This window comes from Podarcis erhardii (assembly GCF_964252035.2).
Source record: "Podarcis erhardii genome assembly, chromosome: 8".
NCBI classification, from domain to species: Eukaryota; Metazoa; Chordata; class Lepidosauria; order Squamata; family Lacertidae; genus Podarcis; species Podarcis erhardii.
Window position 1 is genome coordinate 58,265,354 of NC_138499.1, and position 24,802 is coordinate 58,290,155.

The 24,802-nt window shown below is 38.0% G+C and overlaps 1 protein-coding gene and 1 long non-coding RNA gene across 7 annotated transcripts in view; one reads left to right on the top strand and one right to left on the bottom strand.

The window, feature by feature from the left end:
• Positions 1-24,802, top strand: part of ATP9B (ATPase phospholipid transporting 9B (putative)) — a 121,716-nt gene that overhangs the window by 73,547 nt on the left and 23,367 nt on the right. For all 6 annotated transcript variants that reach the window (XM_081873359.1, XM_081873360.1, XM_081873361.1 and 3 more), the window contains 3 exons: positions 8,313-8,473; positions 15,196-15,338; positions 23,570-23,682. In XM_081873359.1, the coding sequence (XP_081729485.1) occupies positions 8,313-8,473; positions 15,196-15,338; positions 23,570-23,682 (417 nt within the window). The remainder of the gene's footprint in view (positions 1-8,312; positions 8,474-15,195; positions 15,339-23,569; positions 23,683-24,802) is intronic.
• On the bottom strand, positions 12,707-15,184 carry LOC309348380. Its single transcript, XR_014159373.1, has 2 exons — positions 14,051-15,184; positions 12,707-13,019 (listed from the first exon to the last, which is right to left on the bottom strand). It is a non-coding gene; the product is annotated as an uncharacterized lncRNA (long non-coding RNA).

Sequence of the window (24,802 nt, forward strand, 5' to 3'; positions counted from 1 at the left end):
CGCAGCCCCTTTAAAGAGCGTGCGGCTTCTGCGGGAGGTGGGGGAGCAGGTTACACTCGTGTAAGCAGCTCCTCTCCCACTTTCCTGCTTCAAAGCAACTACGGAGGAGGGAAGGAAGGGGACCATGGATCCTCCGCTGCTGACGGCTGCAGCGGATTCCCTCCTCCGTGATTGCTTTGAAGCAGGAAAGTGAGAGGGGAGCAGGTTACACTCGTGTAAGCAGCTCCTCTCCTACTTTCCTGCTTCAAAGCAATCACGGAGGAGGGAAGGAAAGGGACCATGGATCCTCCACTGCTTGCGGCTGCAGCAGATTCCCCCCTCCTGGGCTCCCTTTGAAGCAGCAAAGTGAGAGGGGAGCAGCTTACACTCATGTAAGCAGCTCCTCTCCCACTTTCCTGCTTCAAAGTGGAGGGAATCCACTGCAGTTGCGAGCAGAGGATCCATGGCTCCGCTTCCTTCCCTCGAAGCAGGGTGCGGGGGTGCAGGGGGGAAAGACGGCAGGAAATAGATGCCGGGCAGGAAGACACAACCACACTTTGACCACTGAAAGTCCACCCCAGCCTCCCCAGATTTCCACTGAGACGGCCAGGCTAATCTCGATGGCCATCAGTCTGGCTCAGCATTATTAACTGGACTTAGATAAGCCATGGTTCCCCTTCCTACCCTCCTCTGAGGCTCGATTTAAAGCAGCAAAGCGGACAGGAGCCACCCGCTTTGCTGCTTTAAATAGTTTAGTGCAACATTTTATTCAGAATATTTTTTTCCGTATTTTCCTCCTCTAAAAACTAGGTGCGCCCTATGGTCAGGTGTGCCCTATGGAGCGAAAAATACGGTAAACTGTTGAAAACCAAAGGATCCCCTGTCTGCATTGCTCTGGCCCTGGTTCTGAGGAGGAAGGGAAAGGATATTGTTGGCCGCTTTGAGACTCCTCAGGATAGTGATAAAGTGGGATATCAAATCCAAACTCCTCCTCCTCCTCCTCCTCTTCTTCTTCTATTTCTTGGCCAGACTAGTGTGTGGATAGACCTTGAGAATGGGATAGTCTTTATCTAGATTTCTGAAACTTATTTGTGGTGCTGTATTGGTGAATACCTAGTTATCTTTTGTTCTTTTGAAATATATTGCAGAATACTTGCTTTCTAGACTCTGGGCATACAGACATCTGCCTTGCAGGATGTTGTTTTACTAGAACCCTGAGGTCCACCAACCAGTCAGGTGCAAAATAGTAGCTGGAGTGGAGATGGGTGACAACATATTCCTAGAATTAAGGAATGGGTGCCTCTGAGCACATGCTTAGCCCAGGAATTTGTTTTCAGTCCCAGAACTGAGCACATAGTCCTGTCACACACAAATGTACTCTTGGTTTCCCCCCTTTACACATCATCTCGGCTGCTGGATTGTGGTGAGGGGCAGGGAGCCTTTTTGTTCAGAATTTTGCTAAACTACTAATAGATACTGATCTACATTCTTTGCACTCCTGAACCTACCTACAGTGTTTTGCTTTGCAAAGTTCTATCATATAGAAGTTAGATTTGCAGTGTTGTACTTCAGAGAAATAACAGCTGTTCTTGAAAGTTAAGCCCCACTTGTGTGTAACTGCAGTTTCCAAATGGGACAACAGGAAAAGCCCGAGAAGGTTGCTTGGCTGGAATAGTTCTGCCATTTCCCCACAAAAAATAAGATAAACTCAACACAAGAAGGAAACTAATTTTGGAATACCTACTGCTATTTTCTGTGGGAATTCTGGCATCGGCTGCTTAAATGACATGTTGACTCAACATGTTATGGAAAGTTAAAGAACATTTCAATTGCTTGTTTTTTAAAAAGTATATATACAGTCATACCTCTTGTTACGTTTGGTTCAGGTTACGTCTTTTCAGGTTGTGTCCCGTGGCAACCCGGAAGTACCGGAAAGGGTTACTTCCGGGTTTCGTCGCTCGCACATGCGCAAACGCACAAAATGATGTCATGCGCAGAAGCGGCAAATCATGATGTGCACAAACGTGTGTTGCGTTCCTTTCAGGTTGCGAACGGGGCTCCAGAACGGATCCTGTTCGCAACCAGAGGTACCACTGTACAAAGTATAGGAACAGTCCGGCTGTGTGCTGATGCAGATATGGAGCTGAGAGGAGTAGGCAGTAGTTATATGAGGAGTGAATATTTTTTGAGTGTGCATCTGTGTGAATGTGCATATATGTGAATACATGGGGAAGTATTTGAGACTGTGAAGGGCAAATGGCAAGAGAAGATATATTACACACAGAAAAAGAAGGTATTGCACATGTCAAAACCATATCCACAAATCTGTCTTGTCTCTACATGTATACATAGCAATATATTACAGTTTGACAACAGAGTTCTCTTGAATAACAAAGTGTACTGTAAAACATTTCAGATAGTGATATTTCCCTTGGGCTGTGGTTGTGAAGAATCCAAATGGAAGAAAAAGTTCCTTGCTTTACGAGAGACTTTGCAGTTTAAACTAGTTAACATCATTCTTGAGTGCCCTCTGCTGTCTGAATTGGGCTATGCCTGTTTGTATCATTAACAACATTACTTATAAATGGCACTACGCTTTTATGACGTGATAAAATTTTACATTTTAATACAGAAAACAAAATAATTTGCAAGAAATTTAAGAAATGGCAGCTGCTGCTGTGAAGTTGGATCTTGACATTTTGTTACTCTTGCAAAGTATTTTAAAACATTTATTTGTGAAAGTATCTGGCAGTCAGAATTGTGAAGATACATATTTCACATAATTGCTGCCAATAGATTTTTGCATTTCTTCAGTGTATTTTAATATATGTCATCCAAAGTAATGGTGCCATACTAAAACCATGTGTTTGTACTTCCCCAAAAAGCTGTTATTTAGAGTCTGTACATAGATAAATGCAACATTTCTTTACAAACCAAATATGTCATATTATTTAAATGTTAGTACTATGCAACTTAGACTTAGTTCAAGACAGACAAAATACTACTGCAGGGTCCATTTGGTAATTAAACTGAACTATAATTGTTGATTAGAGATGTTTTAAAATGTTTCCTAGAAGATGATCATTTGAACAATTTACTTAAATTTCAGCTCTCAGTGCCAAATTGTTATTAGTTGTTGTTTTTCACATTCAGGTTCTTCTGCATTTTTAGCTTCTTGAAATCAAGTACAAAATTATTAAAATTTTACCTTCCATGAGCAGTCAATTGTTATCCTGTACAAATATTAGAAGACTTGCAACAGCTTTTTACTTCTTTGGGAAGCATTCCCATGCTCAGTTATTGCTTTCCCTTGCGATTAAATAATTGTGAAGCCTTGGGCAAAATACAGACAATGACAAATAGATTCCCCCCCCCCCAATGGAATTCTTATTTTAGGTCTTTTCCTTTGCTTTTGAATTTACTCATCAAAAGACAGACAGAGCTTTTGGACTGTACATGAGGTGTTGTGCGTAAATTTACATATTGTTTTGTATCAACCAAGCATGAAGTGAGAAGAGTTAAATAGAAGAGATGCACAAAGAAGTAATTGTCATTCATTTTGTTAATTAGCATTATAATCTTAATGTTAGTTTTTGCAGATTTTACTACCCGATCAGTAGAAGACTTTGTTTTGTATGAGAGCTGTCAGATTAATCAATAAACTTTGTCAGTTGATCTGACAGGAATCAGAGTTTTAGACTTCAAAATTGTAATAATTTGAAGATGCACAAATTAAAACTGGCAATCAAAAAAGAGAAATATTTTTCATGCAATTAGGTTATTGTAAAACATATTTGCAGATCACTTACAGTTTTTCTGTTGCACTATACTATACACCATGCAAACATTATTAAAACTTATTATTCTATAGATACTTTTTCTCTAATTGAACACCAGACTTGTATAATCTATAATATTTAAAATTGCAAATGAGATCAAATGGAAACTAGAAAACCAGTGTCTAACCATTTGTCTGGTCAACTGCATTGTATGTTGGCTTCTGTTGAGTATTAACTTTGAAAAGTAAAGCATTCATAAGCATCATTTATGCTTAATTCAGTTTTAATAATCAAACTATCCTTGGATGTTACAATGCAAATATGGTTGAGAGTCGCTGCATGTTATTAATCAGAATCTCAAATGAGAGTAGGTGGATTACTCTTTTAGTTCTTGTATTAGGGTGGAATGGCACTAACATTCTTTGGATCTCCTGCTGACCTTTTAAGTACTTAGTGAATAAGGCTGCCTAGCTTCTCTCCTCAAAGCACTCGGGACACTGTAGTGGTGTTGGATTTTGAGAATCATGTTGTAATTAAAAATGGTTGCCTGTCAAAAAGTATTACATTGCAAAAGTTGCATTGTTAAAGCTATCCATTTAAAAAACGACTTATGATAGTTTTTATTTTACTTTTAAACAGTTATTAGGAATATTAATAAAATTTTCTTTATAATGCTGTTTTACTGCAGTATACTTTCATTTTAAATGCTTTGCATGTTCCTCTTTATTGCGCACAAAAACAAGTAATTATTTTATTTTGTGCTGTTTTTCAGTGACATATCACAATAGCACTACATTTCAGAGATTAGAACCCTTAGTCATTCAGTGATTTGAAAATTAAACAAATAAGACAACTGATATTTTCTTGTTTAAGCAGGACAATGCCATACTTACCCTTTATTGTTGGTATAAACCATTATTTGGCTGAGAACGATTAGCTATTTAAAACTTGCTACATAAATTAAAGAGAAGCTAAATGGATATGTGATTGTTGCCATTAGTAGCATTTTAGATTATACAGGCAATTATTGCATTCATTATCCCGGAACAGCCCCTTTGCAAAACTATTGTGGTTGTCTTCAACATTATGTACAAATTTTCCCTGGGAGATTAAAATTTCTAGTGGCATATACGACTTTGTCATCACAGTTGTTTGAAACAAAACAAAATATTTTGATAAGGAAAATTGTTCTATAGGCATTGAAAATTGTAATAACTATTAAGAATACTCAGAATAAAATTTAAATCTATTTACAAATGAAGTTTTATGTTGTTTATGGTAATTTTAAATAGAATAACAGGTTTTTAGTCATAAAAAGATGAATTCCTTCTCTTTAGAAAGACAACACAAGACATGGAGATAAACAGCTTACAAGTTTTACATTTATTTTTCCCTTTTAACATGTATTAGAGCACAGGTTTTTTTTTTGTGTACATAAAAATGATAAGGTAACGCGATAGACATATGACCATGGGAGAAAAGTTACCATGCATAGCCAATCACTTTAGCCGAAAAGACAAATTTGCTGGAGCAGTTGAAAAAGTGTTTACCTCTCAAACTTTTTGCAGTTTGTTTTAAAAGTTGTTTAAGCCTATTGAATAGACCCTAAGCTAGCATCCAAATCTGTCTTCATCAATTAGGAAAGTTTTTATCCTTTTGGTTATCTACATATGTGTATCCAGTGGGCTATGTATAATGTTTGGGCCCATAAATGCCATTTCTCAAAGGAAACTTTGTATTCATTTCTGTCAGGTTTTGTCTTGGCTTTTACAGTCTTTCAGTGCTATGATGCAGCAAGAAAAGTGTGAGGTACTGGTTATGCATATTGCAAGACAGTGATTCTTTATTTTATTACAAAAAAAAGACCAACTCTAGAAGGCCAGATTAAATCATTCCTTTCACTTTTTAATGGGATTTGGATGAATAGAGTAAAATATGCACTTTGCATTCATTGATAGCATCTTTAGGTTGAGGTAATTGAGTCTTTTTTCCCTGACTGAATGAATAATGACTTCATCTGATCCTCAGCGAGGCCTGAAACTTAGACTGCCTTTGTCAATGCAAAAAGATCTGGGCTTTGAAACATGCTCTACTTCCCTGGCTTAATTTTTCTTCATTTTAATCCAGAAACCTATTTTTCTCAATAATTCAAGCATAAACTATGTAGTAGTTGAAGCAGCGGAAATTGCAAGATATTTGTCCTCGTTGTGCTGCTTTTTAAATGCAGCTGATAAATCAGCCACTGTGGTCTTCAGCTGCCTAGTTCTCAAGGGAAGGAACAGCCCACAGACAAGCAAGAATGTTGGAATTTTCCAAAAGTATTTTAAATATAATTCTTAAACAAATTGTTTTTCCTCTTGAAGTATTGTACCGTGTTTGTCTCTCTGATGGAAGCTAAAGAGTTTTCTTATCAGGAATATTTCCCTCAGAGATAATTAGCCAGCTGTCGCCATAGTGTCATCTAGAAGAGCCAATCAAAGTATTACACTGGTCTGAAGGGTTCCTTGTACCAATATGAACCTTTGATTTTGAAATGGAGGTATTTGAAATATAAATGGTAAAGGACTGTGGAGCAATTTTTAATTACTGTAGCCTTTTTTCTTTTCATTTTTATCTTTGAATTCAGTAAGGTTTAAATTCAAATGCTTTCTAAAGCAAAGATTTAAACTAATACCAGTGTGTAGGGGGAAATTTTACCTTCATTTAGTGCTCATTTTCTTTTATTGAGTTCTATGGCCTTGGCCATATCTGAAAACAACATCAAAAACAACTTTTTTGCCTTTTAGATTTACATCTGTCACACTTGGATGCATGCCTTTGAGATGAATAGGGGTAGCTGAAGCAAAGGCTGAGAGCTTCAGTGTGACAGTGAGTAGGGAACTATCTCCTATGATAGTTTCAGACTGCTTTTAGGGGAACATCAGCCGTAGAAGAGGAGGCCTGCCCAGTTACAAATTAAATCCAGAAACTGAGAGCCTTCCATGCTGTCTAGGTTCACCTTAGTTCTTATGCTCTGAGTAAATGTTTGTTTAAGAGATTTCTTACCTGTACTTCACCATAAGGTCCCAGGGCTGGTTGCTTGCAACCATATAATTATACAACATAACAATTTAATAAAACAGTTTTAAAACAACAATGTAACAATGCCCAAAATATATGGGTAGAAACTGCTTTATCAGAAGGCTAAAACCGTAGTTGTGCAATTGTGAAAATTAAAAAATGCAGCTAAAACACAGAATTCAATTTCCTATGATTTTTTTCATTGTTCATTTAAAAAATAGTAAAATACTAATAGGAATAAACATAGGGTTGCCATACGTCCAGAATTTCCCAGACATACCCTGAATACTGCAGTTGGAAGCAGTGTCCTGGCAAAATGTCTGAGGAAAATCAGGACGTATGGCAACCCATGTTGGCAGTGTTGTTTTGCCAATTACCCTTAAAAATAGTTTTTAAATGTCCTTATTTTGTGTTAGCCAAAATATTTGAAAGTGTACAAGCAAAGTTTGAAATCTCAGAAGAATTAGTGTTGAGGGAGAAGGAATAAGATATCCAGTATTCAGGAACAATGCTTCAGTGCTCTGCATTTTTCTCTGTCTCCCCCCTCCTAGTACCAATAGAACCAGAATAGCAAAATCTATGCATTAAATTATGTAAGGAGCACCTCATGCAAACATGCATAATTAGAATAAATAAAGGCAATTTGGTCTTTCTGATTACAAAAATTGAATTAGTTGCCACAAAATGTTATCTTCCTAATATCATGCAGTACATACAGCACTAGCTAAAAGCAGTTGGTTTTCTTCATGAGTTGCAAATTGAAAGACTTGTCACACGGTTGGCACTTTTTCATGGTTTACAGAAGTCTTCCCTGACCTGGTACTTTCCAGATTCTTCAGCCACCGCCCTCCATGCGGGTTGATGGCCAAACCAGCTCCAGATGTCATGTGTTCTTTCCCTAGTATACTTCCATAAAAATGAACATCTGCAGGGAAGGTGCCTTCACACATATGGTTCTATGCGCCAAGGTTTCCTCAGGATCTGGGATCCTAACTGTCCAAGTTCTAGTTGTAGGTGGAACCTCCATGTATACAATGATGCACAAATGGCCCATCCTTACAGATATTTGTGCTGTGAACACAGACGTTAGGAGAAGTGCATGTGATGTTGCAGACAGGGGCCATCCAGCATGGTCCCAATCCTTGCACCTTCGATGACATATTCAGGAGCAAACAATGCCCAAAGAGAGCTATGGTTACACAGAATTTACCGTGGGGAGTGTAACATCTATGCCACTCTTGGGAAAACATTTCTGAAGTACCCTCAGAAGTGATAGGGTATAGGCTTCGAAGCTTGAAAATAGTATTGACTGAGTAATTGTTCTGAAACCGACTTTTCTCACCTTCTCAGTCACTCACATCGAGATTGGCTCAGAAATCTCAGATTGCAAAAGGAGTGGCTGTTTTTTCTAATTTTTTATACTGTATATAAGTATAACATTGTAGACGTATTTGTACAGCCTAATAATTTCTGAATTTATGTTGCTTCCTTTAGGTTGGCCTGCTGGATCTTGAACTGAATCAACTGACCAAAGCACTGTTCTTGGCTTTAGTTGCACTTTCCATTGTTATGGTAACCTTGCAAGGATTTGTGGGACCATGGTACCGCAACCTTTTTCGATTTCTTCTTCTTTTTTCCTACATAATCCCTATCAGGTACGTATAAGAACAAGAGAGAAACACAGATGTCTAATTTCACTAAATGTAGCTTTAAAAAAAAAAAAAACCTGTACCTTCAGTTCTCATTGTGTAGGAAATTCATCTTATCAGGAAGCTGTAGTAGAAGGTACCAGCAAATCTGCAGATACTGAAGAGATCACTGTACCAAAAAACCATTCTGTTGTACTTGTTTGTATAATGTTAAATATAGCTGAAATATTCCATGTAATAATCATATTACTTGCATTAATGCTTTTTAAAGGGTGTAATATTTGTATATCAGAAAATACATTGTGTATTTTAAAGGCTTGCTTGATTTTATTCAGGCATTCATAATTTATCCCATTCTTCTAGTTAAAGCATTGTGTATGAAAACATTTTTACCCTGCTATTTAGATATCTATAGTGTTAGGTTATTGGCCCCCTCTATATTTTAAAGTTAAATGTATTGTGGGTTATGCTGGAGATCACAAGTAAATAAGATGTCTTCTGAATAGTTCAATTTATTAACTATTTAGTTATGCAAAACAAAGGAATGAACAGACATTACTGTGATCTTGTAATTTGCAAAACCAGCTTTCATTTAAAACATTTTACCTTGGAATATTTCTCAGTAGAAAAAATCACTCTGGACTACTCAGAGGTAACTTATGCTACTGGTTGATATTATTCCTTTTAGCTCTAATTGTAGACCTGGTGTGACAGGAGTGACCAGCACATTAAAAAAAATCAACACAGATTCTTGATGTATATAACAAAGCTGCAGATAGCCAAACTGGACAGTGATCTAAGTGATGAGTCATTTTCCTCTGTCCACAGGAGTTGCAGAAACCTAGAATAAAACAGGTTTAAGACATGCATGGACCACGATCTGATTAGAATTCTTCTACCTCTGTAGCTGTTTGACAAAAGTGTTAGCAGACTCCTTGGCTTCATTGGGTCAATTCTTTAGCCAAGGTATTCCTCGCTGACGCCAACCCCATTTTCTTAGTCTTACACTATCTGATGAAAAAATTGGTCCAAGAGCTAAATGTACCCTGAAGGGCACAAATAACTGAATGCATATAAAAGTAATCTAAAGAGGGTCTAATTTGGGTGAATGAGCATATTGGATTATTACCCAATACCTCTTTTCTGTGCCATGGTTTAGCACTGGAACTTATAAAGAAAATGCCTTTGAAATAGTGTGTCTTTCAGCGTGTATCTTTCCCTTAAACTGCTTAATAACTAGGCTTCACACAAGTGGGATTAAAAATCAGGAGCAACAAAGTAGTAGTTGTGATTTACACAAAGCTTTAACTTCCACCAGATCTCATTTTAGAAGTTCATTACTTTTAAAGTTCCAAGACTTTTTCTGGTGTGACCGGTGAAAATGGGAGGAGCAGCAGTGCTGCAAACTGGATGACTAAAGGCAGTAGCTACTCTTCAGATGTGTAACTTTGGATCTAGTTATTCCTACTCAGAATATACCCACTGAAATTAATGGCCATAGGTCTATTAATTTCATTGGGTCTACTCTGAGTAGATCTTAGTAGGAAACTGCTGATTCACAGGAACAAGCATGGCTTGGTTAGGTTTTAGGGCTTTTTTTTTTTTTAAAGAAACCCAAACATATGTTTTCTTCAATAACTATTGTTCTGGAATAGGAATTTCATTTGTAAAAATAATTCACACTGGACCTATTTCTGGAAAGTAAGGCATGATATGAAATAAGGTCTGGTACCATAATGTGGGCTAGAGCTTTATTTTTGTCTTAGTAAAACTTGTCTTAGTAAATTGGCTTGCTACTTTTTGCTACCTTTGGTTAATCATTACAAATAAATCTGTATATTTGTGCCTGTAATTTTGTGTGCCTAGAGATGTAGGAAGCTCTATGCTAATCATTTTAATACATCAATTCTTGGTCTGACTTCCTGTCCCTTAAAAAAAAAGTTTTATAAGCGTTAGGAGTATCCAGATAAAGAAAACAAGTTTGTGTTTGTTAAACTATCAAGTGTCTCTCTAAAGTTAAATCACATATTCTGTTATCACAAAATCAGAAATGGAGGCCATATACACGAGCAGTATTTGAAATTCTTGATTTGGCACTTCAGGGATATAGAAGAACCACAATTCACAGATCAAGAGCAGACTGCCAGACCATGGGTATCCTCCCTGCTCTACCTGAGTCTGGCATTATGCATTTGAAATGATGGGTTTTCAGTGACAATTTTCATTTTAACTCAGCTGACAATGCTCTGACCACACTTTTCAGACTGTAATTATGATGCACAGTTTCCTTTAGATTACATCTTACTAGGTAACATAGTATTGGCATTACTTTTGAGTTGCCAGTTTCTGCATCATGAAAATGTGTTGCCACAAGGCTTTGTCTCCATTAGAATCTAGAAAATGCTGCTTTGGGGAGGTATTTAAGACTTCCCAAATATTTAATAGTTCTTGCAATGCTGTTGTGATGCTTAACCACATGGTCATAATAATCACGTGAAGTTGGCAATTGCAGGTATGGAATCAAGCATCTATGAGTGTTTCATGCACCATACATCAAGTTTTGGGCATCAGTAAGCAGAATGAAATAAAGCAAACAAAGTTGGAAAGAAATAGTTTTATTTGCTTCCCTTTTAGTTCTTTTGCTACTACAGGTCAAATATTTCTATCACAGCTCCCCTAAGGAATTTTATTTGGGCTAAAGGCAGCTGGAAGTTATTGTGCATGACACTACAAAACTATTCTAAGTAAATCATCGGGTGAAAGGATACTATTAGCCCATCAGGAGATCAGCATTCTGCAAAGCTGGCAAGGTAGTGACTAACAGAATAACAGAACATTATCTTAGGGCCTTTCCAGAGGACTTTTTTAGCACAGTAATTGCACAGTTAGTTGTTGCGCGGAATCCTGACACTCTTTCTCAATGTTGCGCTTTTACAGTTATATTTGCCCAGTGCTCAGAGTGTGATATTTTGTGGCTGGGGAAATGCTGTTTCCCCCATGCAGGTAACATGTTCTCTTCAATTGTATGGGCTCTATAGAATGCCATTGCATAAATAGAGACAAGTGGCGGGGGATTTCAAAGCAAATGGTTAGAGTACACACAATCCTGCAGCTTGTTTCTGATATCAGAAAACTTGCTTCCTGCTACATCTAAGCAGTGCCAATACAGAACCAAGAATTCCAAACCTGCCCATATATATTGTGCCTAATTGACCCAATTTCAATTATTAGCTGTTGCCAGAACTATCATTAGGGACAAATTACATAACACTTCCACCCACTCCCTGATCTATATTTTTAAGGGATCTGTTTTATATTTATGTTGGTTCTTTAGAGTGAGGTGCTCCCCTGTTCTTTTAAGGAAAATGCCATCAAGATTGCCCACTCAGGAATGGGTTGCCATTTAGTGAACCCTTATTTATGTTGGTCTTTAAAAGCTGTGTACTCAAAGTTTCCAGTGTGTAAACACACATTCATTCTGTTTTTTGTTTGTTTGTTTTTAAAGCAAGCAGTGAACATTAACACAGCTTGATGCCATGATAATGCTAGCACCAAGAGGAAAAAATGTTTTTATAGACCACGAAGGGTCCCTAATGGGCACGAGTGTTGGATATCTATAAAAGCTTCTCTCATTTTATCTAAGGCTTACTGTAGGGAAGATTGGTGGGAGACGAAAATATGCATTCAGTTTTAGCTATATCCCAAAGGGTGCATGGGCCTTATATAGTGTTGGTTATAAAGTTGCCCTTTTTCTGTACAGTATATGCATCTGGCACGTTAGCTTCCAATCATTCTCATCTTTTCAGCAATGAACATTCATTGCTATTCTGCTACTACTTGTCATTCATGTCAGTAGGCAGAACTTGACAGGAAGTGCTTTGGGTTTTTAATGCCTTCCCTCAGTCACTCTTCCTATCCTTTTCATCGCTGGGGAGAGCATTCCACAAGTGGGGAGCCACCACAGAAAAGGCCCGTTCTCATGTTGCCTCCCTCCAGAACTCTTGTGGAGCTGGCACACGAACAAGGGCCTCAAATGATGATTGCAGGGTCTGAGTCAGTCCATATGGGAAGAGCCTGTCCTTGAGGTATTGTGGTCCTGAGCTGTTTAAGGCTTTATAAGTCTAAGCCAACACTGTGAATTGGGCCCGGAAATTAACTGGCAGCCAGTGCAGTCAGGCCAGAATTGGTGTTATTTGCTCAAACCATCTTATCCTAGTGAGGAACCTGGGTGCTGAATTCTGTTTAATGTCTTAATTTGTATATTAAGGTACTTTTATAGCTCTGTTTAGAGTAGGTAGTGTCTTGATAACATAAATGTTTTAAGTTTTTTGTATCAATCCAGTATATTTTCTTTTAATTGTTGAATGATTCTGTGTACATTGCGGCAGCCTTTGGCTATGTGCAATAAAACTGACTGACTGACTGACTAGGTGCTGAGTTCTGCACTAACTGAAGTTTCTGAACTGTCTTCAGAGACGGCCCCACCTATAACAAGTTGGAGTAATCTAACCTAGAAGTTACCAGAGGATAGACAACAGTAATTATGCTATACCTCAAAACAAAAGAAATTCCTTCCAGTAGCACCTTAAAGACCAACTAAGTCAGTTCTTGGTATGAGCTTTCGTGTGCATGCACACTTCTTCAGATACACTGAAACAGAAGTTTCCAGACCCTTCTATATAGTGAGAAGGTGGGGAGGGGTATTACTCAGAAGGGTGGTGGGAATGGGTGATGGGCAGATAGCTGTGATGAGCCTGTTGACGACTCTGAACGACTGCAATAGGTTTTACAGGAAAAAGCAAGGGGTGAAAAGGTGAAAAATGGCTTTGTCATGTATAATGAGATAAGAATCCAATGTCTTTGTTCAGACCAGGTTTCTCCATGGTTTTAAGTTTGGTGATAAGTTGTAATTCAGCAGCTTCTCTTTCCAGTCTATTTCTGAAATTCCTTTGTAGTAAAACAGCTACTTTGAGATCTTGTATAGAATGTCCTGGGAGATTGAAGTGTTCTCCTACTGGTTTCTCTGTCTTGTGATTCCTGATGTCCGATTTATGTCCGTTTATTCTTTGGCGTAAGGTCTGGCCTGTTTGTCCAATATAGAGAGCTGAAGGACACTGTTGGCATTTTATGGCATACACAATGTTGGACGATGAGCAATTAAATAGTCCCGAGATGGTATGTGTGATGTTGTTGGGGCCAGTAATGGTGTTGTCCGGGTGTATGTGGCAGCAAAGTTGGCATCTGGGTTTATTGCAGGCTCTGGTGCCAGTGTCCGTGTTAGGTCTGGTTGTAGTATTATTGTGGGTTAGGAGTTGTTTAAGACTGGGTGGCTGTCTGTAGGCAATGAAAGGTCTTCCTCCCAGAGCTTGAGAAAGAGAACTGTCATTGTCCAGGAGAGGTTGCAGATCTCTGATGATGCGTTGTACTGTTTTAACTTGGGAGCTGTATGTGATGACTAGAGGTGTTCTGTTATTTTCTTTTTTGGGTCTGTCTTGCAGCAAGTTCTCTCTGGGTATCAGTCTGGCTCTGTTGATCTGTTGTCTAACTTCATCCTATCTGTAACTATCTGTAACTATGCTATACCTGTCCATTTTAATATATATGTTCTGCTTCTATTTAATTTAATAAACACTAGGTTCAAAGGAGAGCATTGCTTTAAGAAGATACTTTTTAATAACTTACATTTGCTACAGTATCATGCAAGGAAAAGGCTATTTAATATGATGCCATCAGCGTGCATAGTGTTTTGCAAATCTAAAGCACCAATGTAAAATTCAGTGCAAAGGAAAGAACAGCACGAGGTGTGAATACAAATGCAAGAGTTAGAAGGGAAGAATATATGGTTTCCAATTATACAAACTAAGGTATAGTTATAGTAGATAAGGGTTTGTGACAAAAGCGTCATAGAAAACAGAGGTTTTTAGACAATGTTTGAAGGAAGTAAGGTGGCTGCATGCAAGACACAATACCAGGCAAGAAAAGGTAGAGTTGTTTCAGGGAGCAGGAAACCTTCAGCAGGCTGAGGTTTGTGGGACTGGATGAATGAAACCACAAGAAGGGACATGAGAGGATATAAGAGGGAGTGGTAAGGGCCACAAGGCAGTGGAAGACACTGAAGGGTAAGGAGTTTGTGGTGGATCCACATGTGCACACAAAGCCAACGTAGGTTTTTAAGGAGGGATGTTGTGTGGGCAGAGTGACAAGAGGCTAATTGTTTTGGTGAAGTGCGCACTTGCAGCATTGTGATTGTGTGTGCAAACATGCTAAAAACTGAAAATGTGTTTATTGTGATCTCTCTCTCTCTATATATATATATGCTCAGGATTTTCATCTGCCACAATGCCTTTATGAACCAGGACCTTACTACATCTTAACAAGAAAATATATCAGTGCAGTGGTCTAAGATTGAAATGTCAAGCACAAACACTAAATTGAATAATCTACTGATAAAAGGAAAGATTAAATGTGCCTAAATCCTGATTTCTGTGAGAGTCAGGAAGAAAATTTTCCTGGGTTGCATCCACAGTTAATTGAGTGATTAAAGCATAACTAGCACTTCAAACTATTTTTAATACAATTTGAACACGCTTGCCTCTTAATATAAAGCTCCAGCTCATAGGACCATCAATTGCTTATTTAGATAAACTCAGCTATTGGTTTAACGTTTTGTTTACTGTCGTAAAGAGTGAAGTTGTTAAACACAAGAGGGACATATGTGTATTTTTCAGTTTACGTGTGAACCTAGATATGGGCAAAGCAGCCTATGGATGGATGATTATGAAAGATGACAATATACCTGGAACAGTTGTCCGAACAAGCACCATACCTGAAGAACTAGGTCGTCTGGTGTATCTACTGACTGATAAAACAGGTACAACTTTTAACTGTATTCTATGAATGAATGTTATTTATAGAATTAGTGCTGTTGATATATTTCCTGATTTGGGTGCCCCAGTCTAAACGTTGTAAGATCGGTTACCGTGATAGAACACCTGTTACTTTAAGTTAAGCTAATGTTTTAACTATGTGTTTATGACCAAAGTCCAATAAAAGAGAAAAACATCCCTTGCCTCTCTGTGGATACAAAAGGGCAATATGTAGAAAAAAGAGATACCATTTTTATACTAGAAATGCTCACAATAATTATTTGTTTGCCCTATGAGATAGATTTACTGTTCCATTTTACAGGGGATGACTGAAAATGAAAATGACTTGCCCAAAATTTCAAACAAAATCTCCCATGTTGTTGGTCATTTCTGTTTTGATATGAATAAAGGGGGGGGGGACACTCATCCCTTGGTGTGGCCATGGTTTAAGTCCTTTGCAAATATGTACTTCTGCATTTCCACAGTAGTTTAAAAGATACTTGGCTTGTGCAATAATGTGTACTGTTTCACCATTAAAATGTGGATGTTCAACTTAAAACAAATTATTGTGATTTTTTAAAAAAGACCACCCAGTTTAATGATATTTTGATGGGGTTGTCCCACTTAACCCCATCCCAAAAGTGGGGTTCCCTGTATCGAAAATGAGAAGAGAATAATGAAAATAGCTTGCAAAACACGGTGGCTCTAGCTTCTCTTGAAATGATTAAGTATTATTTGTAGAATCTAAGGAGCATTACATTACTAACATAATTGCAAGGTAGTCCTTTGTATGATTGTAAATTGGGTTTGTGCTTCATCAATAAGCTTTTTGACAAGAAGCGTCCATCACAGTGGCTCTCTCATTTGCCACAGCAGAATAGAAAATGAAGTATCCCAATAATTGCATTATAGTTTCCTTATTGTGGGACAAGAAAGCAATGTGGTATAATTAGGTTTGATTGGAGTGCATGTTTCCGGTAAGATCTGAAATTAATGATGTTGCTATAGTGACACATCTGCGGCCACCAGTGCGTGAAACATAAAGTAATTCATTCGACAAGAGAAGACATCTGTTAACTGCAAGGATGCAGAGCATATTGACACTGACCAGAAATACTAGACGTTATGTGATAAATGAACAAATGATGCTGAAACAGGAGGACAGATAATTTGTACTTAATCTGCTGGGAGAACTTTAATCTTCTCACTGGTTGCATTTGACAATACCATTGTTTAAAGAACAATGCTGCAGAGAACTCATAAATTTTAAAACTTAACTCAGGGTGCAGCCTATTAAAGCAATACATTAATTCCTTTGTTAGGGAGTTTTTATCTTCATGTAGAACAAAGCCATTACTAAAAACACCCACTAAAACAACAGGTTCTTTAGGACTCACATTTTAATTATAGCATCCATTACCCAAAATGCCAGGCTGTTTGGACTTGAATCACATATAAGTTTGACAGAAAGGCGTCATCCATTACTTGGGGTGGGGGACTCTTTGCAGTGTGTTTTCCAAGGGCAGCTGAGCATGACATTTTAGTCTCTCGAGGGCACAAGAAGTTCCTAACAACAAAAAGAAAGAAAAAGATATTTGGCAATATGTATTGAATGTTTTTGACATCTAGAGTCTGATACTGCAACTTCCCTGCCCTTCCTGACAGCAACCACAGTATTCAATTATAACAAACACAAACCATCTTCCAAGCACAGTTATTTACTAATGCATACGCTCGCATTTGAGTGCTGTAATTAACATTTTAGCGGCTGTGTGGACCAAATGAGATACTTAGCACATGTAATAGTTGAACAGATGCAGAGAGTAATGGAATTCATAATCTTCTGGGGAAGCCCTGTATTAGGGACTAATGTGTTAACAGTGGAGGTTTGTGTTTAAAATTAATCTGGAGTTAACATATGTTAAGCTTTGCATGAAGAAAACCAGGGGTACCACTTTATGAGATTAATGCAGACCACAGGCTTATTATCCTGGGCATCCACAATAAGAGCAAGAATCCATTGGAAATGCTCATGTCACTTCCACTTCTACATGTTTTGGGAATGCTTTATAATATTCAGTCGTTCCATAACTATTAGAAACTGGAGAGCCTCCATATGTACATATATTCTCTCTGAGAGAATTTGTTCCTTATGAATCCTCCTATGTAACTCACTATTCTTTCATCACAGGAGTGATGAATGGAGACAGCTAGAACAGGAATACTCTTCCTTTGAGAAAAGCACTTCTCAGTAATATCTAGATAAGTCTCTCTTTTGAGTGAAAGGCATAGCAATGTTCTTACAGATATGTTCTTAACAATATAGTTATGCCAGACTGTCATCTACCCTCTCACATCTACTTCGGGGAAGGAAAGAGTGATAATGAGCAGAGTGAACACACATCTGTGTTTTTTGCATATATGATGCCATAGTGGCACTAATTCAGATGTAAAAAATTGAGTAGGAGGACATATACACACATGATGTTTTGCTTTTTGGAGTCACAGGTTTGCTACAATGAAAGCAGTTGACAAGAAAAGACTTAAGGATAGAACGGATGTCAACTCCATCACTAGATGTCAGGGACTGTCTGGACACTGAGGAGTGGTGGCTGGATACTAATGACTGGGCACCAGGAGAAGGGGGGTTGGAGACTGACTTGGAAGAAGGGATCACTTGCAGATAGCTGAGATTCAGCTTTTGCAAGAGCTGTAAATGAGCAAGATCTATGACATATGAAAAGTAGAAGGACACAAGAGGCTTGGCATACAGTTGAATACAGGAAAGCTGATAAGTGGATTTCATTGCAACATGTTGTGCACCATCACAGTTAGGTTTAGAGGATTCTGCAGTGCCACCAAGCCAACCCAAGGCCAAATATATATTCTTCAGGTTCTCAAGAACCCTCATAGTCTGAAAAGTAGGGAAAAACCCCTTCTTATTTAGATAGACAGTGATTTGTGCCTTCCTGTGAGGTACCCATACTAGATCCAAAAAAATAACAAACACAGATCGTAAGCAGGGAAATGGGGATGAGAAAGGCAATGAAAGGATAATGGCTAAAGCTAGAGAAGCGAGCTCCAGCAGCAGTTGAGGGTATTAGAGCATCTTGAAGACGCAGAGCAGCTTTCTGGATATGTCCCAAAAAGCTGATCTGCCTGAGGATATGAGTGAAGGGGCTTATCAGTGTGTGGTGACCTGAATTTGTGACGGGGTTTTCACTGGTGTCCAGGAATGAGCAAGGTAATATTAAATAAAATACAGAAGTTATGAGTAGTTGTCAGGGTTCACATCAATTAAATTTCCTGCCACAGAGTTGTAGCAGATTCAAACAGACATCTTAACCAATCATATTGTGTACCCCTGAGCTTGTATTTCCCAGGAAATAACATAAGAGGGTGCTAACTTTTAATTAGAGTGCAGTATTCTTACTGAAGGAAAGCTATCACTTGCAAGGAATAATTAATGGCTGGATTAGTGGCATTTTCTGCATTAGATGTGGCACTGGGTTTGTGTGGTTAATTAGCTTTGCATGTACGTATCTCATTATGCATATTGTTAGTAACTTTGGGGGCATTGTTGTCAGCACAATGTTCCCCACCTTTGATTTAGATAATTAGTAAAAGTTCTTTATACTTATACCACCTACCATCTTGGTCTCCTGGAAGAACTACCTTGTTCCTATGGACTGGATAAGGAGCTACATCATTGCTATTGCTGTAGGGCTGTCAAACATTAAGACCCAAGGGGCTTTTAAAGAGGCTCTGAGTCTGCAATGCTTGATCCAAACTGCTGGGCAATACTCAGATTTGGGGACCTGCTGCTCCTGCTTCTTTGCTTTTTTTAGGGCAAGCAATGGCATCTTGAAAGAAGTTTTAGATGGTAGGGAAGTGGAAACTGGAATTTTTAGAAGCAATTTATGAAAGAGTTGTGAAGTAAGTGTGGCTGGTGTTGTCTGTGGGCTATTTTTATAAGTTAGTCACTGATCTGTTACTGGCTCACCATTAAAATTGGGAAGTTTGTGTGTGACCCCTGTACAGGGTTGAGGTTGAGAGATTTTGGTTCTCCAACCTTTTTGAGTTTGATGCCTGAGTGCTAGATGTTCTTGAAAATATCACACCAATTAAGCAACTGTTTACACAATATGAAAGGTTATGTTCTCTTGCAACTCCTAGCAAAGTTGCTTATAATTACCTAAGCAGTATTTGCTTGTTTCATTGTGGCTTTATTAGAATTTTGGTATTAGGCCAAACTAGCATCTAGTAATATTTAATCAGAGATCTCTGCATCTGCTTTAAGAAAACTTTCCTGGTATTCTGTTGTGAACTGCATCTGTTGTCACCCATGGAATGATGCCTGCAGGACTTTATCTTTAGAAATTAATTTCTTATTTGCCTGCTTTCTTCTGTGTTTAATGATACACTCATAGACAAAACTCGTTGCTTCATTAAAGAGCATTAAAAATTCGCTGTAACAATCCCACACAAACTTTTTGTTTAAGATACTTTCCTTATGTGTTAAATGAGTGTCTTTTGATCATTTGATGGCTGCTGTGCCCGCTTTGTGTCTTTGAAACCTCTGTTCAAACTAGCAAACCTCACCAATTAAAGGTTCTGTAATTTACCATTTACGATGAGCTATATGAAATTAACATTTTAGTATAACTGCTGTAAACCTAGGGTGCAAGAGGAACAGACTTATGCTTGTGCAATGGGACTTAATCTTCCTTTCTCCCCCACTGCAGCATTACTTGCACTCTCAATCTCTGCTTCAGGGGATAGGGAAACCCTCCATAGTAGATTCTGGCAATGCACAGGGGGCTGCAGGGAGGAGAGGAGGAAACGAAGCCTTGTGCGAGCGGTAGTTTGCTTGTGCACCATTGGATTCTGTCCCTATTTTCAAAGGTATAAATGAAAATTAAATTGTAATTCTTTGTTCTACTTCATGGTCTCTGTGCAGGCAGACATGTGTTATCTTCCTATATACCGGTAGATTGGGATTCAGGATCCTGCAAGCTAGTATTTGCAACCTGTCAGCTCTAGTGGGGTAACCCACCTGCATTGAGCATAGTTTTAACTATGGAAAGGCAGCATACAAATAAAATGATTATGCTTCAAGCAACAGAATTTTGAACCAGTGCTGACTGCCCTCAATAGTCTGGTTATCCTACCTACAGTTGCACCCTCCACCATATATATGCCTGCACAAAGAAGAAAACTATGTTGCTTATACGTAACCAGTTACATCTGTGCAGTTACACAGTTCCATCCTCCTTCCCAGCTTCAGACATTCCATTTATTTGCTTCTACATCAAACTAGAGAAAAGACAGAAATGAACAGCACTTGCCCTGCTCTTTGAATCACACATATGAGGAGGACATTTCCCCGCTCAGAGGCTTTGGATCACTGTTAGCATTTGCTTTTCGTGCACTGTATTGCAGTCATGAGCCATGACTACTGATTCAATAAATCTACTTTGATTTTAAAATGATTGAAAATGATTGAAAAATGATGCAAAAGTTGGCACCTTCTGAACTTCAGATCATCTATACTATTAAGTAAACTTGCTAATAATTTACTATGCTTGCTTCATGGCACAACTGCAGCACTAGTTTTAAACTTGTAAAGTTTTCTACGTCCTGGGTATTGCATACCTCATAAAATACCTCTTTGTTTACCTATATCAAATCAGCTGAGGAAAGCTTGCTTTGTCTATTTCCAGGTTTTACAGTGATGGAATGAACTCCATGAGCATATCTTCTAGTGTTAAATTCTGCTGGCACATTAGGATGGTTTGTAAACACACTGCATATGCTTATACTCATTAATTTCAGTGAGACTAAGTGCACATAATTGGATGCAGCATCACGGCACATAGTGATTGATGCCTCACTGAAGGAAACTGCAGAAATTCCATTGATTATTATGGTTCTGGACTGAACTCTAAATATGCACTTTAATTTATTATAAATACATCCGTGTGTGAAATGGAATAAAGTTACTTCTCCAAAGACATGTTACAAACTGATTTGGTCTGATAATTGTATGATCAAGAGTAAGTCATGAATATTGTACAAATCAAGGGAAGGGGGAAGTTGAATCCGTGCCATGTGCAGTTGGAAAGAAAGATCTAAATCAGACAACCATGAACATACCTCAAGAGCACAAATAGAGGTGTCCCCTTTTGGGTGCAAAAGCTGCATGTTAACTGTCTAAACAATATCCAATCTCAGAACAGTAATTATAGTGTTTCCAGTGCTTTAGCATTCTTCTTTCCTATGACGCTGTGTTTAGCTGACATACTGAGAGAGAGCATGAGATCAAAGCTAAGACTTAAATTTACAGAAAAGAATATTTTCTGTTTTCCAAAAGGGTATTGAGCTGTATCTTATGTTAGTCACCGTTTCCCATACTTGTATTAAAATAATTTTCTGAAATAGCCCTTATTATTTCATATCTTTCAGAAGCATTATGTTAGAATGCTTAGAAACAGAAGAGAGGGAAGAGGTTAATTAATAATACATCCTGGGGAATTGTTAAATGACAAAAGTAACTTCAGTTTCGCCATGGTTCAAAGAATGGGATCATTCACCCTGTACTGAGGCTTAAATAACATGGTATGCAAACTTCCTTGACTGAATTAGCACATGAACCTGTCCAGTGATGACTTCTGGCCTCTGCTTCATCATCGCACCCTGCATCACCCAACCTTCAATTAAAGCTTTCTTGGAATCAAGCATGTCACCGTTGACAGCGGTGAACATAATGTCACTCGTTGACTGACACCCTGTAGTTTCTTGCAGATCGGAAGTGATCTCTAAAAGCATACTATTTATGTCGATTCTGAAATTCAAGGCTTAGTACCGATTACAGGCTAAATTTGTTGAAATGGGAAGTGGTGATAATTCCCAGTGACCTGTTTAAGACAACATGGTATCTGGATTTTATTTTTGCCACATGGTATTTTCCACACATTTTCCCAAGTGGTTGTCAAAATGTTCTTTTTCTGCAGTTCTTGATTAATGTGGACATTATTGTAACTGTGAGTGCTGTGCAATATGAGAAACATAAGCATGCTTAAATCTCATTGGAAGACATTGAATGTATACTGGAGTGCCTTACTGTTCGAATAATTTCAGACACTCACTACTCTGGATAAAATATAAATTAAAGCATTGTATACTTTTTTTCTGTAGCACAGATAGTGAAATTATAGAAGTGTGAAATCTGTCACAAAGGTCCAGAAAATTATACACTCAAGTATTTTAGGATTGTCGTATTTTTTAACAGTTAGATGTTGTGTTAACTAATGAAGGCTGTAGCCAATCAGTTAGTGACAGTATCTTAAAATGTTTGTATATGTGCATATTTCCACATCCAAATTGGCAATGTTTTTCATCTAGGTTCTTTTGCATCAATAAATGTGATCTACTCTTAGATAATTTACTGATGTAATTTACTCTTAGATAATTTACGGATGCATTTTTGTTTTTTTAAAGCTAGAGTTCAGCAGCTGCCCATGTTAAGATTCCTATAACACATAATGTAACCCCATTTCTAGCTTTTTGATGTGTGTACAGCACAAGCAGTCTGTCCTAACCAGGCTGAAGGTGAGTCCTGGGTGCAGTTTCCATGTCCTTTTCCATCTATTCACATTCTTTTATTAATAAAAAAGGATGGGCTAGACAGAGATTTCAAGACTGTGCCAAGAACCCCTATTCCCCACAACAGCTTGACAAGTGCTTATGCATAAAGGTGTGGAGGGGAAAACTGGACTGTATTATGCCCTCTGGGGACAACTTAGTACTGTGAACACTTAAAATAAATGGAGCCATGTTTGTTTAAATAATAGTTCAAGTGAAAATATATATATATATATACATTCCCACTATCCAGACTGAGTGCTTTAAAACAAAACACAAAACTATGTATTCAGTAGCGTTGTCAGGTCTTACTAGAGAACCAGAGTTAATTTCTAGTCTGGATAGGGGTATCTGCTGTTCAGCTCAACTACCTTGAGAATACTGGAGCTTGACAATTATATTCTAAACCTGAGCCTAATTTCACAGCAGCCTTCATGTTCTGTTTATTACTCCCAGGTAAGTGGGTATAGGATTGCAGTTTTACTGAGATACATTTAAAAAAGCCAGTAACATGGGAGGCTCTTTAGGATGGCAGAAAGTTCCCATAAAGAAACTGATTATTTGAGCTGGATATTTGATGTTTATATTACAGGTACACTTACCCAGAATGAGATGATATTTAAACGCCTCCATCTCGGCACTGTGTCATATGGAACAGATACGATGGATGAAATTCAGAATCATATTATCAATTCCTATTCCCAGGTATTTTGTGCTTGTCACTTTCCTTACTACAATTGTAAAACAATCTCAGAGCCAAATATAGGTTTTAGAAAAATGTGTACTATGAAAAAATGCTCTTGATGTTCATTGTGTTAATTTTACCAAGTTGGTCAGAGCTGCAAGATCTTCCTTCATGCTTGCATTGCAAAAAAAGGGTCCTGAAACACAGCAGTAACAAGAACTGCAAAGTTCACTTCCCTCACCACAACATACCTCCTGTCATCTCAAACCAATCTACTTTAGTATAAGACCATCAGACTGCAGTAGCGGAGGGTGGGGTGGCAGCACTTACTGACGTCCTGCCACCAGTGTCACTGCAGATACTGGGAGTGGGGAGGCGGTGGGGAGGTTGGTGCAGTGCCAAGATATGGTATCTTATTTTGCTGAAAAGTCCGATTTTTCAAAAAGTTTTTTATTAAAAAATGTCCCATTCTTTCATCCCAGTTTATATTTTTATAAACATCTCCAGGACTTCTGTTAAAGAATTTTTCAAGCTCTCAACTAATAGTCTTCACCCAGAGTGATTATTTCATATACTTTCAGCACAGAATGCTCCAGTACTTTTAACCCCATTATACAGATGTAGGAAAACAACTGAGATGGGGGTTTGCTTGAGGCACCAAGTGAGTTCATGCCTAAGGAAAGATTTAAACTGGGAACTTCTCTGGCTCATAGTTCTCTGTGCTATACAAACTAAGCAAACTCCAACCATTTTAATGAAACCTACCATAGACTACTGATAAGTGGTACCATCTCCCTCCTGTGACATCTTTTTCATTTTACAAGGTTTTAACTTTCAGATAATTTAAAACATCAATGTTACTTTTTTATTTGGTTTCTGTATGTGGTCTTCTTCCCTCCTTTAAGTGCAGTGGGGTTTGCACGTTCTACAGAACAGATCCATATGAGAAGGCCAAAGTATGTTTCTTAATTTGGGATACCTGTTTGGGATACCAATATATTCCCTTTGTAAGAAAAACAAAAATTCTTCCAACCTCATGTATGTAAAAAAATATCTAACATGAATCCATAGAAGTTTAATTGAAACTGAGATTTAGCTGATAGTTGTTAGTGCATGCATACATTATGCTGCTGTTACAAC